Genomic DNA, 17,822 nt, shown 5'->3' on the forward strand with positions numbered 1-17,822 from the left:
AGTACAGACAATTGTTTACCGATATAGTGTATAGCAAATATTATAATCTTTGGTGTATAGGTTTAAACGAGGACAATTCAGAGTCTGCTTCAATGAACGTTATCAATTTTGCTAATGGTGTTCCACAAGACGCAGTTTAAGTCCTCTCGCGATTGCAATCTTGTCCAGACGCGGAAAAGGTACTTGAATATATTATTTCGGGTTTCCTGCTTACATACAATGAGTAATTAGCTGAGTTTTCCGATAAATGCACGAGCAAGGCGGTCACTTACGCCTATGCGAGTTAACTTTTACTTTCGTCATAGATTGCATGATACCGTTTCATACAGAGCATATGTGGATTGGAGTTTATTATGGCGAGTGCAGCAGCCTGTGAAATATTCCTATAAATCTTTGTTTGTGCCTTTCTATGGGGTAAGACGTTTATGTCGATTCCTTTTCCGCATAAACGTCCATGGAAATATGGAAATTATTAATGTTTTGCTGAGGATACATGAAATGCCCCAACCTACTCGAACGGTAGTCAAGGAAGAGATTTATTCAGAAATGAGCACCGGTGAAAGAGAACAAATTAAGATGAGGCAGTGACTGTCACAATATTTCCTGTTGGAGAATACGAGCAATTACAACTCACACAGATGGCCATTTTCGATCATGGACATTTCAAACTTGATTGTGCGAAATAAATCAAAGTGAGCCATACATATAATCAACAATTGTAGGTAAATCTATTAACAATTAATCTCTACATGATGAAAAGCTACGAACTCGACATAAAAACCATCGACAAAGTTAATTAATTCAGTGGGGAGTCGAGCTGTTCAATTGAAATTGACCTAATCAAAACAGCGAGCTTCCAGTTATATAATCCAACCCATCGTTCACCTTTCAGTGCAAAAAACCTCGATTATTACATGTGAAATGCAAGGATTAACTAATAACTTCCCATCAGATCGCGACCTTTGGAATAGGCATAATAGGATATAATTTACCAAACTCGTAAAAGAAGAGGCGAACAATTTCAATGGAATACAAAATTTGCACATATTATTGAAGATAAGGTACGTACTCTGGGCGCTATTAATAATATCATTATCGTGCAATCTTCAACCCACTATAGGACAACTGCAAATAACGGATTCGCATTCATAAATGCGAAATATTGGAATTATTGGATTATGTAAGAGTTTTGCGAGTTGAAAGGTTGAATAAGCATTTGAGATGCATGGAGACTGAGAGTGGGAAGAGATTCAAAATGATCGGCTTCGAGATGAGTAGAATGGTCCTTCGAGGAATGACGATAAAGAGGAAAGATGAGAGGAATATCCCAGATATGGGCTGCTAAACCTTATCAGAAATTTGTATCGGAAAAATATGATGAACATTTTTATAAGTGAAAATATGATTATAATATGACTATTGTTTTTTCAGCTGTTAGGCACATGAGAATCCATAAGATAATGTTATTCTAGTTTATTAGAATGTTATATAAATAGAAGTTGTGATACCTCAGAAATGAAGGGTCAAATATCATCAAATATTCTACTACATTTTGCCAAAGGTTCATTCTTATGTGTGTTCCAAAAACCTTCAAAATTATAACTGAAAATCATTCTTTATTTTCAAAATTGACACCCTGTATTTTACGTAAATTAAACTCTATTGAAAGGATTCGTTATGAAAGTGGCTTTAGGCTTTCTACATGCAGAGGGACTATCAATTAAAGACCAGGTTCATTCATTTCAGGCACAAATAGTTGGTTTTGACTTTAAAAACAACTCATATTCCCCTCTCTTAGAGGTCGTATGATAAATTCATTTAATTCTCCATTTAATCGATAAATCTTCGAAATATAGTGAAAATACGTGAAAAATCTCATAATTTCCTTCAAACGGCAAATGATGTGTAGGTGAAAATCATCGGTATATGCACATTTCATTCGTAATTCACTTTAAGATCAACAAATTCATGCCTTGAGCTCTTTTCCAGCATAATACACAGTGAACCAACTCTCCCATAACTATAAACGACGGAAAAAAATTGAAATTGGCAAATATTCGGTATTAGGAAAGACGTTAATTCGTCGAAAAGGTCAACGATGCATGTGTGTCCCTAAAAATGATGCTGCATCCACAACAGTGCTAATCATAAATACCTCGCAAAGTGAATCCGTGTCATGTCATATCTTACATAACCCAAAGTGGATATATGGATACATGTCTTGGACAAGAACGTTTCATTTTGATTTACGACCCAACTCTGCAGCATCCGACCCAGATGAATCCAACGGGGATTTGTGCTATACCTATTCATAATGATTTTTTTTGCAGACCAATGAAGAAATTGGAGATCTGTATCAGGACGAGGAGAATCAGGCTGCTGTACTGTTGAGGAACGAAGAAGACATCATTGTTGTGGTGAGTAGTCCATCGTCCTGAACATTTCGAGATAGATTTACAGGGTGTTACAACTAGAATTAGCCACATTGCATAAATTTCTTTTATACATATACTGTCTGACACTTTTAGGACATTTTTAAGACCTTCCCAGATAGTACTCTTCGAAGAATTTTCCTCACATTCGTTCAAGTGTAAAGTGTTGTTGCTGAAATGGATTTCTGACGAAAGATACTCAGCATTACACGAAACATGACTGAATGCCTTCACGAAACTAAGTGTGAATGAAACTTCAGATTACATCTACGTGATGTTGGCTCTGAATAAATAATCAGTATCAAACATAAGTTTCGCGATATAGGAAAACTGACGTTAATTGTCTTCTCGAAAGGAATATTAATTATCCATATGAATTACTGGTTTTCGTACATTAACAGGGTTTCAAGATTAGAGATTTCATTTCGATTTATAGTAAAAATAGTTCGTTCTGGAGTAAACGCATTTTTGAACCGAACTAATTACATACATTTCAGTCCAAAATTGCAAGGTGTACATCATAGATTTTGCCCTCTATTAGCTCATTCGTTCATTAGAATTTTTCCAGCAAATAAGTAGCTACAATTAACAATGATGGTCTGATAGCATCGAATAACACCTAAACAATCTATTAGAGCGACAAAGCGGCAGGCAATAAATACCCAAGTTTATCGATTATTGATCTACTTTATCTGAGGACACGTGCAGTAAAGCATTTCTTACATGGGTGCATTACGTTAATACCAACGTGTTTACAGCATCAGAGACAACCAAGGCGTGTAAGAATGGCATAAGGTGTTGCTTGACTTGATGAATGAATTAGTGATAACAATGGTTATGCAATATATGCGCGAACGTGAGAAATTTAACCTAGTTTCATTAGTAGTTACATTAACAATCGCGAATAAGAACTTTAAAATTTTAGTTGTCTACGAGAAGAATGAGATTGGATAGATGGAGATGGAGCAGAGCTGCATACTTACTTCTCTAAATAGTTTCCATCAAGATCGACAACTGTATGCTGAAAGTAATATTAGCCAAGTTTTTCTAGATAACTAACGGGTTTTCTAATTGAAGGATTCATATTGAATGGTCCCCTATTCTGACAGGTGTCATTTTTTGACAGATAATAACTTTCTTCCACACTCGTAAACCTCCTCAGAATATCTCTGTTTGATAGATATACTCCATTCACTTTTATTTTAGCACTCGGTTGGCCATGGAAATTTGACACATTTCACGCTGTATAATACGAAAATGTGGGGTTATGACGCTTGTCAAAACATTTTTGGGTTTTAAATCAACGCTATGTTGCCCGTTCTACGTAAAAGTTTCGGTTATTACGTATTTTATCACAATGTCGAATCTCTTCGGAAAATATGTGACGAACATAATTGAAGTTTATACAAACTGATTGAAGGCATACCAAATCCAGTTATTTGCATGCAAAATACAAGAGATCAGTGTAATATCATAATATGCACTAGCTTGAGGAGAGTTAATGTTCGTTATCTTCTTTGGATAAAGTTTGAATACGTTACATCAGTTGTTGATTTCAAAAATATTAACCCGAAGATGAAATGCATATGTTGCAGTGGTTGGCAATAGGTATCTCCCGAAGGAATTAACAGATAATTACAAAAATGTTAAATTCTTCAACAGAAATCATCTTACATCAATGGAAGTAAAAGTAATTAAAGGAAGTTTCAAGTCAAGATGAACTTCACCTTTGAACAAAAATTTCACATGAATAAACAATTAACAGGACAACTGGCGCGTATTTGTGGCTGTTCATCTTAATACATTGATATAATAATAATAATCAGGTATTTATTGGTACCTTAAGACATTTACTATGTGTAGGTAGGTATAGGACAAGTAAAATGAAAAATCAATTTTCGGGAACTTATTCTAGGATGACATTAATCGAAAATCCTGTTGTAACTGTTGTATGAAATATTCATACCAGTCAAAAATTCACCCTGTATAGTGGTTCATCCCGTTACATGTTGCACTAGCAAGTGTTTCTGCCTGAACAACACTTGACAAAGTAAGCCAAGAATAGGCTTTCTTCAGTTCCTCAGATTAGAAGAAAAGATTAGACACCCAATGACGAAAAAGCCCACAGCACAGCAATCTAATAATAGACCATAGTCCGACCTTCAAGAGACCGTGTTGCGGAAGGACCAAATCGAACGACACAAATAGAAATTAGCACATCAATAATTTCAAAATTCGGTCATATCGAAGACGCAATGACACACTTATCGAAACGGCCATTTCAGCGTGACGGATGTACCAATTGAAAATATAAGCCTTATCGATGTAACCTGCATTTCAACTAGTAACAAGGGAAGAACAATAGGAATGTAGAAACTGATGGTCCTACACGCATCAGAGGTTTCATCAGTGCGATTTCTTTCTTCGGTATTTGTATGGATATGACGTGTTTATTGTTTGTTTTGCATTCACTGGATGCACGCCCTTCTGAGACTCTTTTTCCAGTGAACTACTGTAAACCAATTTTTTTCTATTGACCTGAAGATGCCAGTATAATATCGAAACACGTGTGAAGTATAATCCTTATCTAGGTAAAATTCCTTGAAATCGAGCTCAAATCTGCTGAAACTTTGATGATTATCATAAGCAATATATTTTACAATTATTTTGTTGCATCTTCCAAGTATGTATCGACAACTCAAATCTTTATCGACTAATCAATCAGCAGTTGTTAAAATTCATTAGGAAGAACCATTAATTTCAGTATAATTCATTATGTATGTAAATATATATTTATTATTACCATTATAGCTGAATATTTCAATTCACTTTTATGGTGATTTTTACGTGGTTCTCATGTACATAGATTGGATGAGATTATGTTTTTGAATTTCATGCATAAATTTCAGATAAGTGATACACACTTGCTGCAGAAAATTCAAATCAGTCAGATTTGAATCTTTCAAGATACTAATTAGTTACAAGCGCCATCAGCTCTCAAAGGAGCCGGAGATGTTTGAAATCTTCTTGGAGAACTTACCATAAGTCCTCATTTAATATACAGGGTGAGTCTTTGACTCGCGAAATATTTCAACAGTAGATTCTTGGGGTCAAAAGAAACACTTTCTTCTCACACTTTTTTCCGATTTGTCCATAATAGAAAGAATCTTCAGAATAACTTGCTAAATCTGTGACACTACACATTTGTGGATCTTCTAAAAGTTGTTTTCGGTCCAAGTACCCAATTTTTCGAATTTCACAGATACTTTTTATTTTCGAACATCGAATTACTCGAAAACGGCGCATTATACGAGAAAATATGAGCCATACTTTACAATTTTACAAAAAGTTCAAATATTCATCAGATAGCGTTCAACTTGGTTTCAAGAGTTGGATTCATTGAATTTTTGGTATTTTTATGGTACGTAATGGTCATAATGAGAAAACTGGAAGACATGGATGATATCTTGTGTTCGAAAAAGATTCATCAAATAGATGAAAAACTATCATCCGAAATTCATTTCATTTGATAAACCCTTGGGTGAGAGAGAACTAAAAATAATTTTTGTATGGTTTTTCAACATACTGTATCTTTTAAACCGAGCCGATTCGGAAAAAATGGTAAAGAAAAAAAGTGTTTCTTTTGACCTCAAGCATCAACTGTTGAAATATTCTCACGAGGCAAAGACTCACCCTGTAGATAACTTCTATCCCTTTATAACTTTCAATCATAAGGAAATGATAAACCAAGAACAACTCCAGGCGTCTTGATATTTATGGTTCATCTCTTCAAGAACGTAAAAAACAGAAGCCGTTCTCACTGAACTTTCTGTCCTCTCTAAACCACGTCATACATCAATTTCGAACAGGTAAATTCATAAAAAAAAACTCTTTTCCGACTGCAAGGCTTCCGCTATGTACGTTTTTTCTCTCCGTCAAGTTTATTATCCGGCATTCGAGATATCACCATGCCATCGTCCTTGGTTCAAAAATCGATATTCTTGAATTAACAGCCGATGGAAGACAATAAATTCGTTTGTTATTAAACGCGTATTTGTTTCCTTAATCAAGCGACCTTGACGGGTAGGAGAAATTAAAAGGTCAAGGAAGGTTTGGTACAATCCGAGGGGAGTATAGGCGTCTTGTGGTAATTATTCAATACTTTCCGGATTGGCAACACTTATTTTTTCTTATTATGTCATTGTGTTGTACTGGACAAATCGATCAGTTATGGGGTGTGACTTTAATTGATCAATAGTTAACTGTCACTTCCTATTTGGTTCGAAGGTATTCAGAAAGTATACGCTCAACATGGACATTATTGCACTCTGGCTCTTTATGTACCTACCACTCTGTATCAATGATGCAATAATAGAAGAACATTTCGATCTTAATCGGAATATAATGGGAGAGGATCAGCACATTATTAACAAAAACAAAAAAAAATTAAGAGGAGGTTTTTTGGTCAAAAAATAGTGTGGGCATGACAAGCCTCTGCTAAAATACATCCCGCTAAATATGGTACCTGAAAAACATTTTTTCTTAGAAATAAATAAACCGACAGAAATGAAATTGCTATCAGAAGAAATTTTGATTTTGCTCCCCTATAATGTCAGCATGATATTGCCTTCTAGGTAAATTTAAGTCCGAAGATAATTCCATTCTATACTACTGACGCTACGTATCTGTTGATGAATTTTTTTTCTCAAATTCCGTTATTTTCAAAAAGAAATTGAAATGTTTTTTCCGGTGCCATCTTTAGGGAATGTTATCTAAACAGGACCAGGTCAAAAAAACAATAATATGAAAGACCCACACTATTTTTCGACAAGAAATTACCCTTGCCTAAATTGCCGATACATGTTTGCTCGGTAGAGGAAATTTCCTATTGTAATCTAAATCTAAAATTGTGTTTTATACATATATGTTCTTTGGTGCTTATACAAATAGTATAGCCATAGGAGAGAGAAGAATTGTATCTAAGAAAAATAATCATCAAATTCTGTTGTTCAGCATAAATGGCACTGGTGCCAAACATTTTTGACCTATATAAACCTCAAGCCTGCAACTACAACGTGATCTTTAGAAGAATTGAAGCCAGGTTTGAGCAAAAAACTCATAGAAATAGTATTGTAGATTGTAGAAGGATCAGGCATAGATACTATAAAGAAGTCCATAGACTACCCCAAAGAAAATTACCAAATTTCAACGTAGCAAAATGCCTTCTCTGTACTACTGAGATTACAAGCCATATTAGGCCTTTTCCGAATAGGGAGAGCTCCAAAAATCTCAGAGACTCCAATCCTATTGTCACCCTTCGTTATACTCTCGCAATAGAAGTGGAATCGATCTCAAAGCTGGTACATAGTTGCTGAAGGCATTAAACGTGAATTTTACGTAACTTATTGCTTTCCAATTGATAGCCAATAATACTGAAATCGATGATTGATGTTCTCCGGTCAGTGCTTAATTATATGGATTTATTTTATATTTGGGATAGTTGCTACAACATGATGCTCAAAGATTTTTTGCTCGTACTCGAGATTTATACAATAATAACAGATTATGCAGTGACTAAACTACATATTTGACCCCATTCCAGAAATTTTGAACGAAATGTGGTATATTTCTCTTTGAAGATTGGAGACTGCAACGTTACGTTAAGAGAGTGAGCTACCAATACTTTCTACTATCATTTACTATTTGAGATTTTAACGTTGATATACCTTGAAATACATAAAAATCTTATTTATAGCTGTTCTTCGAAGTATCATACAGCAAAACGCCGAAAACCTCCAAACTCCTCATTTATCTATAGTTTGTATTATCTCATAAAATCTCTCATGATAGCCAAAACACCCACCAGTGCTTCATTGTTCGAAATAGACGATGAATTTCTCATCATTTCCAGCCGTTTCCCAATTCTGTTTTATGGCCCAAAAATAGAAACACAAAACACAATATACGATGCCGACCTTGACCAACATAAGTCTACAGTTATTACATTAGAGCAGTATATCAGACGTCCTTTGCATGCTATTGCTCAAAATCAACCGGCTTATTTATTTTGCTTCATTAGCGGTTGCACAAATCATCGTGGAGATGTTAATCTCAACCATCCATGATTCTCTAACATCATCATATGGAAGTCTTATCCACTAATTGATAACTAAATCAAACAATCGGCTTTCAATACCGACAGATTAGTGGCAATTCCTCAGGATGAAGCTCGATGATGGGTTTCTCAGAGGTGGAACGCCCGCAGATTGGACAAGGACGAAGATATTCATTGAACTTTTCGAGATTCACCTTCTTGCACTCGAGATGTATTAAGGGTCTCTTACAGGATGAAGTTTCAAGGTTTATGAATCATGGTTCCGTTTTAATGGGAAGTAATCACTCCCAGATTTTATGATCAGTATCTGATTGGCAATGGGGATCATCCTTTAGATCAGCGAGGTTGATAAGCACTCGAGTCATGGAGTGAGACGGACAACATTCAATTATGGTTTTATTCAGGTCAATACTAAGACTATTTGCTTCTCTATTGTGTTGTGTTGAGGAAACGAGTCAGGTAATCAGAGTCCATCATCCTTTCTATCATTCACATCGCACCTTTTCACCAATGATCTATTCAAATGTCATAAGAAGACGTGATATAATCACTTGTGGATGGTGAGAGCACTGTTAGCAATTATTAGATTTGGTCCAGTACAGCCGGAGTTGATGGTAGCCAAAAGATTTGATAACTTCTGGAATTGTGTTCCGGATCTGCAATCCAATTTTTCGTTTAAAAGCTTAACACCAACAAGATATTTCTCCCACAAGATTTTCATATTATCTGGTAAAATTTGCAAATCTCAATAATTATCATTTTTCAGGAGGGAAGCATTGGACCAGACCTAGTCATCAGACCAATCCCGGCAAGGCTTCGCAATAAAATACTCAAAACTTACGCCAATAACAAATCCGAAGAAGTACCTTACAACCCAAGCGATGATGAGATGTTCCTCGATACAGACGGGGAACTCAGTGCTGAAGTATCCATAGATACGGGAGTACCAATCAAGAGGAAGAAGATCCATAAGCTACACCACATAGTGTACAAGAAGAAGAAAGACCGGCAAGACGAAACCTTCAGCGATTACGGTATGTGGAGTTGGAAAAAAGTGAAATGATATTTCCTCCAGTTTTCTTCAAAATTTTTGTGTTATAGCCTTCATGGAGCCTGACCATCTAACCAAGAGGCACAAGAGGTCGGTCAGTAGGTCTAGTAGGAGTAAAAGGGAAGCCCCATACACTATATACCCTGAAATATTGGTCATCGTCGACTACGATGGTTACAGACTGCACGGAGGGGATAATTTGCAGATAAAAAGATATTTCGTTTCCTTCTGGAACGGCGTAGATCTAAGGTATAAGCTGTTGAAGGGACCCAAAATCCGCATAAGCATCGCTGGAATCATTATTAGTAGAGTAAGTTGATTTTATAAGTTTTTTTTCATTTTAAGATCATTTGAAACACGGATTTCTCAGAATTATAAACTACCCGGCAATTCAGCTACTAGTACCATCGCCACTATCTACTAGCTTTTCAAATTTTTATATCAGAAATTAATATTTTCAAAGAGGTCCCTTGTGAGAGCTCACATAGTTTATAAGCAGCTTTTCCAATAAACCAAAAATAATAAACATATAAGTGGTCCCGTAAAATTAATTTCGATTAATGATGTTAGACATCAATAAAATTAATCAATGTTGCCACCTATTTCCTTATTTGAATACCAGCTAGTTGAGGAACAATAATTATGTGTTGTTGGTGAGGAATCAGGTTCGAAAATTTGTTATTCAGATCGATTTTGAGGTGATCATGATAAACCAGTAGTTCGGTTTCGTCTCCATCATTGATGACATTTCAAAACCTGCAAGTTACTTTTGGACACATAAAATCACCCCAATAACAAATAATGACATCAATTTTTACTAACCAAAGAGTCTTATCAATATATCCTCAGTGGTACCTATATCATGTGTGTTAAAAAAAGGAGGCTGTGGAATTAATGGTCAATATTCAGTGTCTAAACGTAATTCTAAGCTCCTTCTGTACCATTTTCTGGGTGAAATGTCAACTTAGCGTTCTGGAGTGTTGTATTCAAGACTTCAAGATCGAGAATCCCGATGTTGCTGTAGAACTTCAGAAAGTACTGTTTTGGATGAGCTAACATTCTCTGTGAAACAGATAGTGTTCACAGAAAAAAAGGAAATGGTCGACCGGAGAAGAAAATCCTTGAGTGAATCAACAATGTTGAAATTAGGGTAACAGATGCTCAACGAACACCTGTTTGGGTTGAATCTGTCAGCAGAAGATGTGAAAAATGTCTGAAGCAAAGAAGAGGACTGTCTTTGACATGAAAATTATAACGTAGGTTAAATTTTTCACCAAGAACATTTCCAATCGTATCGGATTGTTTGGTTTCTTGTGATCTAATTCAATGAAAGAAATCCTTCTCGCAAGTTGCAAGAAATCATTACTTAATCTGCTGGTAACTTTTTCTGATGGAGGGCCTTTCCATAGAAACGTATGTATAGGAGATGTCATCAATGTTCACATATTCTCATTTTGAGCACTTGAAGTGGTTCAAGGAAAGAATTACGTTCAGGCACAGAACATCAACCTTCAAAATTCCATAACCTACTAGATAACGAATTTTGTGACCGCACGATATTCGCGTTTAGAAATCTGTCCTTCTCATCTTTTAAATCTGTCTTGTAATCCTGTTGTACGTATGATTATCCCATATAAAAACTCACCGACGCTTACCGCGGTTATTTTTAGCTCAATCTCGGATCCAACTCATTAATTCATTCAGTAAATCCACGTCCATTCTTGAATATCGATGAAAATAGTAAACAACGATCAGATCGAACAATTTTTATCAACTTGGAGGCTGTTCCTCTTCGTATCTATCACCTGCTGACATTGAAAACTTCCTCGACCTGACCACCCACGTCCGTATCTTTTCGCACATCGGTTTCAAGCGAAAAATTCATTCATCTCGAATCTTCCTCGTTTTCTGAAGGATGAGGATTCGGTCATAGCTATTCTTTCACCGTCTGAAACCGCCACTTTGGTGGATTTATGTTGGGAAATGTCGTATGAGTTTCAGGGAACTCTGGGGCACCTGTCTTATAAGATGCTAATTTCGGCAATAAATCTGCATGCGCTGGCCAATAAAATACCGCTGTTTTTCTTGTTACAACCATAGAAAAAAGGTTATTATCATTGCGGAGTTCTAATGGATAGGTTGTGAATCAGTTTTAAGTTTTATTGGGCTATAAAGTTAAAAGCTTTTTATGTCGCAGAAGTAAATATGTAACTGCGGGTTTTACAAAACGAAGCCTCATCGGCAAAACATTACATTATTACGTTTTATCAAGAATATCAGTTTGTATATGTCCCTTAATCTTTCGCCTGTAGTTTGATTCGCCCTGTAGCTCATGATTCGGCGCAAGAAGATCAAATCTGAATGAGTAAATTATGGTGCCTGTTCATTTTTAGTTAAGACTATAAAGACTTCTTCTAAGTAGCTAGATTGATTCAATCATAGCATATATATTGGTGTGTCTGCGGGATTCACTGTATGAAAAAATATCTAATGGCTAATCTCTAACTTTTCATGAAACTCCAATTATCAATTATCGAATTTTCCATGATTTATTCATGATCCGTTCACGAATTTCCAGTCATGACGGCATCGGAATTCCAATGTTATGGCAAATAACCAGAATATGCATGGACTGCTACTTTGAAGTCAATTTCCGTCTCCTCAAAACACAGTAGCACACGTGTCTACTTCTCGAGAAGCTTCCAACACGTGTGTTTTTTCCAATAAAATTTTGTTGTTACAAGTTTATGAATGTTTCTTCTTAGAATAGGGACGTACAACTTTTAATGCTGTCAACACTTCGATTAACATTAGCTGGCTTAATTTCCATGAAATGAATTAAGAAATGCAGCGATAATAATATTCTTCAATGTGATACTACACCAACTAGATTATACCTAGAAAAGTTTATTTACAATGTTAGGAATGATTACCATATTAAACAATCCTTCTGAACAACATTGCGTCAAAATAGTGACACAAGCTTCCCACAATTCTGTGGAAACGCATGTGAATTCATCATAATTTTTTAAGTAGACAATGGCTTATTTCTTTGTCTTCGAGTTATATTTTATCGACGTTATAATGTTTCAGTTTTCAATTCAATGCTGCGAATACATTTTTGGAGAAATACCTACTGATCTCGAAGTTAGATAGTCAATGCAATCTCACATAATACGAGAAAGAATTTCTTCTATAATACTTCCGTCAATACCCCACATGTATATGAGAGGTATTTTAACTGACTGAACCATAGAATGCACTATATTCACGACTGTTCTTTCGCTTTGGCTGTAAAGCTGAACACCTCCCACTCATCGCTCTATATTTAAAAAACGGTTGAGTGTATGAAAAATTGCTTCGGACAAAATTTGTAGAGAATTTCATGTTACATAACTTTCATGATGTACGCAAAAATGATTCAAGGCTTATATAGCAAGATATTTGAGAGAAACTGATTCTGTTCTGTTATCCAGTTCATCATCCAAATTATATATGTAGTGATATTTTCAGGGAAGAGACGCAACCCCATATTTGGAAAGGAACAGGGTGGGAAGAGACGCTATAGATTCTGCAGCTGCTCTGACAGACATGGGAAAATATTTGTTCAGAGAAAGAAGGCTGCCGGTTTATGACATCGCTGTAGCTATAACGAAGTACGTATCCCAGAAACCAAAGAAAAACTTTAATTTTATCATCATTTCACCAACAATAACTTCTTCATTGCTTAGATCTTATGATACTGTGAGATTTTTCAGATTTTCCAGCTTATATCAGGCGGAGCAAGGAGATCCATATTTTATTTAATTTGAAAGATTGATATTGAGTAATGGTTCGATTTTGTGTAGGTACGACATGTGTCGAAGAAGGAAAGGAGGCAGATGCACGAAGGGAACAGCTGGTAATTGCCTGAAAACTATTTCGGATTTGGGTTTATTCTGGGATTTGTTATTTGTTTTTTATCCACTAACTTTTTGTGCTAAGTGACGTGTTTACTATGGGAAATGTACCTATATTAATTCGACTAATATCGACGTTTTGTGCCATCCTGTTCTAACAACTGGTCGATAATACAGATAAAACAGAACTATCTTGAGTTATATCACTGTGCAGCTCAAGCGACGTCTCCCTTTTTGAAAAATTCATTCACGTATAGGTGAATTATGGTTATACAACATATGCGTTCAGAAGATAGCAGTTTGCGCTACATCAGAAATGTCGTATCTCTATAATTAGGAGTACAAATCAGTTTCCTCCGTATTCTATCGAAAAACCAAAATGTGCTGTCCATAACAATATATTCTATTCAAGATGTTCATCATAGTTCGATAGAGTATAACGTCTACTTAGTGTAAGTGCCTAGCTGGGTTCTTCTTGATGGTGAAAAGATTTGTATAGAATCATGCTGTTAGAGTGACCAGCCAACAATAATTTGAGGCCTTGCTTTACCAGATTTCAAAATTAGAGTGATTGCAATGTCAAATCTTACCAAATAATATCTGGCAATATCAATATATCCTTCAAAGGGAGGTCATGTTTTTTCAAACATGAAAACTTATGTGTACTCCTAAAATGTTAGCGTTAGGTTTTCATAGCCCCCAATATGTCGTGTTGATACTTGTATCACAGCTGCATTCACAAAAACCTAAATAGAATCCTGACCGGTCCGAAGATGCCCAGAAGAAGTAGAACGGAATATCCTATATGGGTTATCCAACACTTTTTCTTCTAAAATGATACAGGGTGTATTTTTTGCAGACTAGACATGTGCAGAAGATCTTATCCGAATGACGTTTGCAACCGCGGTACAGCAGGTACGGTTTGTAGAGCTCGATCGAAGCGAACGAAATTTTTGCACTTTTTCAGCATGCAACTTTCAAGCATCCGAATCATCAAGTCAACTTTCTATGCACGTCACCCGAACTGTTCTGCACATTTCTTTATAGTCGAATTGAGTATATTTAATACATAGGTCTTATTGATGATTCATTTTATATACAGGGTGCTTCATACCATTTTCATATTCCATAAAATTTCGAAGTTATCAATGAAGAACTACTTTGGCGCTATGTATTTTCAGCAATTTACATTTCATTGAAGTGTTTCGTTATGATGGACACATGCTGCCTTTTTCACTACTGATCAATACTCTTGTTTCGAAAATTTAGTATGAATTTACTTACCCACAACGAAATTTTATTATTAGCACTCAGACTATCATAATTTTAAAGTGAAATGGAAAGGTAAATTGCATTAATTGAAAAAATTTCAGAACCAATAAAATGAATCATCAAAGCTTCCGACCCTGCTTCAAGTATAGGTATATGTAGGTAGAATTCTAGAATCCATTCCAAATCATCAAGTAAACGCTATAAATTTTTCATATTCCCTATTACGCAATACATACTCTTACCTATCCACTTCAATCACACATGTTTTTTTTTTCCTTAACGATCAGTAATTACAGTTGAATATTCGTTGCTTCCCTCACATCATAAATTAAGTTTGAAAGAACATCCTTCAAAGGTCGAGCTTTCAACTTGACTCCATGACATTCAGATTACATAACACAGAAGACGTTCATTCTGCATGGTATGTACAATGCGTGCATGCATTCAATTTTCATAATATTACCAACATTTGTAAAACGCTGCATGCCATCAATAAATCACAAAATGCGGAAGACACCACCGTATAGTTACATAAGTGAATCGGTAGAAAAAACATCGACTCCATCGAAAAAAAAATAGCATCCACCTACTCTGCAGCTTAAACATAGAATTTGCTTCATTTGAATGTTTTATGTGCTTTTCATGTTGCTTCTCTAATCATCTCCGTGTGAATTTGCATTGATTAATTCTGAAATATAGGTTTCGCCTACGTTGGAGGTGCTTGTGTCGTCAACAAAAGACTAGAAAAGGTGAACTCAGTGGCCATCATCGAAGATACTGGTGGTTTTAGTGGAATAATTGTGGCTGCTCACGAAGTCGGACACTTGTAAGAGTTTTTCAGCTACTTTGTCATGCATAATTCACTTCACTCTATGGATGTCCCAATTTAAAAAGTCACAGTTGAGATGAAACCATAAAATCTACCCTTTAAATTTCTCTGAGTAACCAAAACCACATTATCTTGTTAGAAATGTACTTTGAAGCAGAAATGTTACTTTCAATGGCATTTCATTCAAATATAGTATGAATAATACACACATTCGACACACATATACGAAATCTTAAACACCCCTCTCAATTTGGCAAACAACCATGAAGAAAAATAGCATAGGACTTGGCTCACTCTCAGAGCACGCAAACCTCATCTGCCTTCTGCCTCAACCACTATTCGAGACTTATTCAATCTATTGAATATATATTATCGGTAGATTGGGTGCTGTACACGATGGAAGTCCACCTCCGTCTTATCTAGGAGGACCAGGTGCTGAAAAATGCCAATGGACGGATGGATACATCATGTCAGATTTGAGACACACAGAAAGGGGCTTCAGGTGGTCGTCCTGCAGTGTGGCCAGCTTTCATCATTTTCTAAAGTGAGCAAAACCTTTATCGTCCCATCGTTGCAGCTTTCCTTCATCCTTCTGCATAAATGAGAAGCTTGCCATATAAAGAATCTTAAGCTCTTGGTTATGCAGAAGGCTATGAATTGATTTCATTCTTTTATAGTGGTGATACTGCAACATGCCTTTACAATTCGCCGCATGAGGATGATAGTTTACCGAGGGTTCTGCCTGGTAAATTGTTAACGTTGGACGCTCAGTGTAGGAGGGATAGAGGAACGAGTGCTTGTTTTGTAAGTGTCCAATTTTTTACATTTTATTGATCAATTGGACAAATCTTTCTTTTTTTCTTCAGAAAGACGACAGGGTGTGTGCGCAACTGTTCTGTTTCGACGCTGGAAGTGGGTACTGCGTCGCTTATAGGCCAGCTGCTGAAGGATCACCATGTGGAGATGGCCAAGTAAGTAGAGGCCTGTTAAAATTGTCCTCCACGTGAAAAACCTAGTTTATAGTACTTGAATACTGATATGTTTGCATCTCAATATGAAAATAATACTTTTATTGCAGTATTGCCTCAATGGAAGATGTGTAGCAGAGCACGAAAATATAATCCCTGACTATTCACAAAACTCAGCTACCTACGTGAGAAGTAATAGCAATCTAGGAAGGCCGTTGTAAGTACCATTTCGATTTACAATAACCAGTTAAACTGTATCGATTCGCCGTCATCATTTCGTCACTTGCACCACCACAACATCACTTTTTCCGCACAGAACTGATGCACAATTTTTTTAAATGTTGCCCATGCAGGTTCCATGAAGATGACGAAGAAATTGAGGGTTACCAGAAACCTGAACAACCACAGTACTACAACTACAATACTTCCCCGCAACCACCCATAAACCCATACTACCAATTTAACAATTTCGACGATCCGAATAATTACAACCAAAATTACTACTCCTCGTCCATGGATCCATCCTTTGTCCCCACGAAGAAAAACGGGGAATTCCCTTCCACCATAAAAAGGTTCAATTTGTTCACGCTCTCCACCACTAAGTCCCCCTACGACTTCAAAAATTTCGGAAAATTTCCAACCCAACAGTCTTTCGCTGACAAATTCAATCTCAGAAATTTCCTATTTCCTAAGAGTACCACCACCAACCCCTACCTCGGGAACTTTTATCAGTTGAGGAAACTCACCACGATAAATCCCTATAATTTTTCCAACTTTGGTAGAACGACGAAAAGTCCGTATGCCTTGAATTTGGACGAAATTAATAACAATTATTTGAAGCGTAATGCTGCCAGTTATTTCCCTAGTGATTCGAATATCATGAACAATTTTACTGCCTTCACGTAGAGGGGATTATAGAATAGGGTAAGAATAATGGAATGCACTACAGGTTAGCTTTCTTCAAACATGCAATCAACATCATATATTCATCTTATTACATGCCCACTACTTTCTTAACCTAATAAAGAACTGAGGGCATGAACAGAAAAACATAACAGAAACTATAAGGGAATCATGTATAGCAGTGCAATCAATATGATTACTCTTTATCTTCTTGGGAACATAAAAACATACCTCTCATGTCTTGAGGAGATCATTTAGTTGTGTTTTCTCAACCTGCATGTACAAGTTGAATTCACATCTTCTTCAACATTTCCTTTGATGTATCATGAACCTATTTCTCCTCTCAAAACATC

At 36.1% G+C, this 17,822-nt stretch overlaps 1 protein-coding gene across 3 annotated transcripts in view; it reads left to right on the forward strand.

Annotated features, from left to right (window-relative positions):
* LOC123307314 (A disintegrin and metalloproteinase with thrombospondin motifs 16) overlaps positions 1-17,822 on the forward strand; it is a 47,418-nt gene that overhangs the window by 28,908 nt on the left and 688 nt on the right. Inside the window, exons 5-15 of one of the 3 annotated variants that reach the window (XM_044889567.1) lie at positions 2,331-2,417; positions 9,314-9,581; positions 9,649-9,908; positions 13,112-13,254; positions 14,357-14,412; positions 15,469-15,595; positions 15,978-16,142; positions 16,276-16,402; positions 16,465-16,569; positions 16,677-16,783; positions 16,920-17,490. In XM_044889567.1, the coding sequence (XP_044745502.1) occupies positions 2,331-2,417; positions 9,314-9,581; positions 9,649-9,908; positions 13,112-13,254; positions 14,357-14,412; positions 15,469-15,595; positions 15,978-16,142; positions 16,276-16,402; positions 16,465-16,569; positions 16,677-16,783; positions 16,920-17,472 (1,998 nt within the window). In that variant the 3' untranslated portion in view covers positions 17,473-17,490. Of the gene's footprint in view, positions 1-2,330; positions 2,418-9,313; positions 9,582-9,648; positions 9,909-13,111; positions 13,255-13,446; positions 13,500-14,356; positions 14,413-15,468; positions 15,596-15,977; positions 16,143-16,275; positions 16,403-16,464; positions 16,570-16,676; positions 16,784-16,919; positions 17,491-17,822 lie in introns of all 3 variants that reach the window. The other 2 variants (XM_044889568.1, XM_044889570.1) reach the window with 2 other exon arrangements.

The sequence above is a fragment of the Coccinella septempunctata genome, chromosome 2, assembly GCF_907165205.1.
Source record: "Coccinella septempunctata chromosome 2, icCocSept1.1, whole genome shotgun sequence".
Classification (NCBI taxonomy): domain Eukaryota; kingdom Metazoa; phylum Arthropoda; class Insecta; order Coleoptera; family Coccinellidae; genus Coccinella; species Coccinella septempunctata.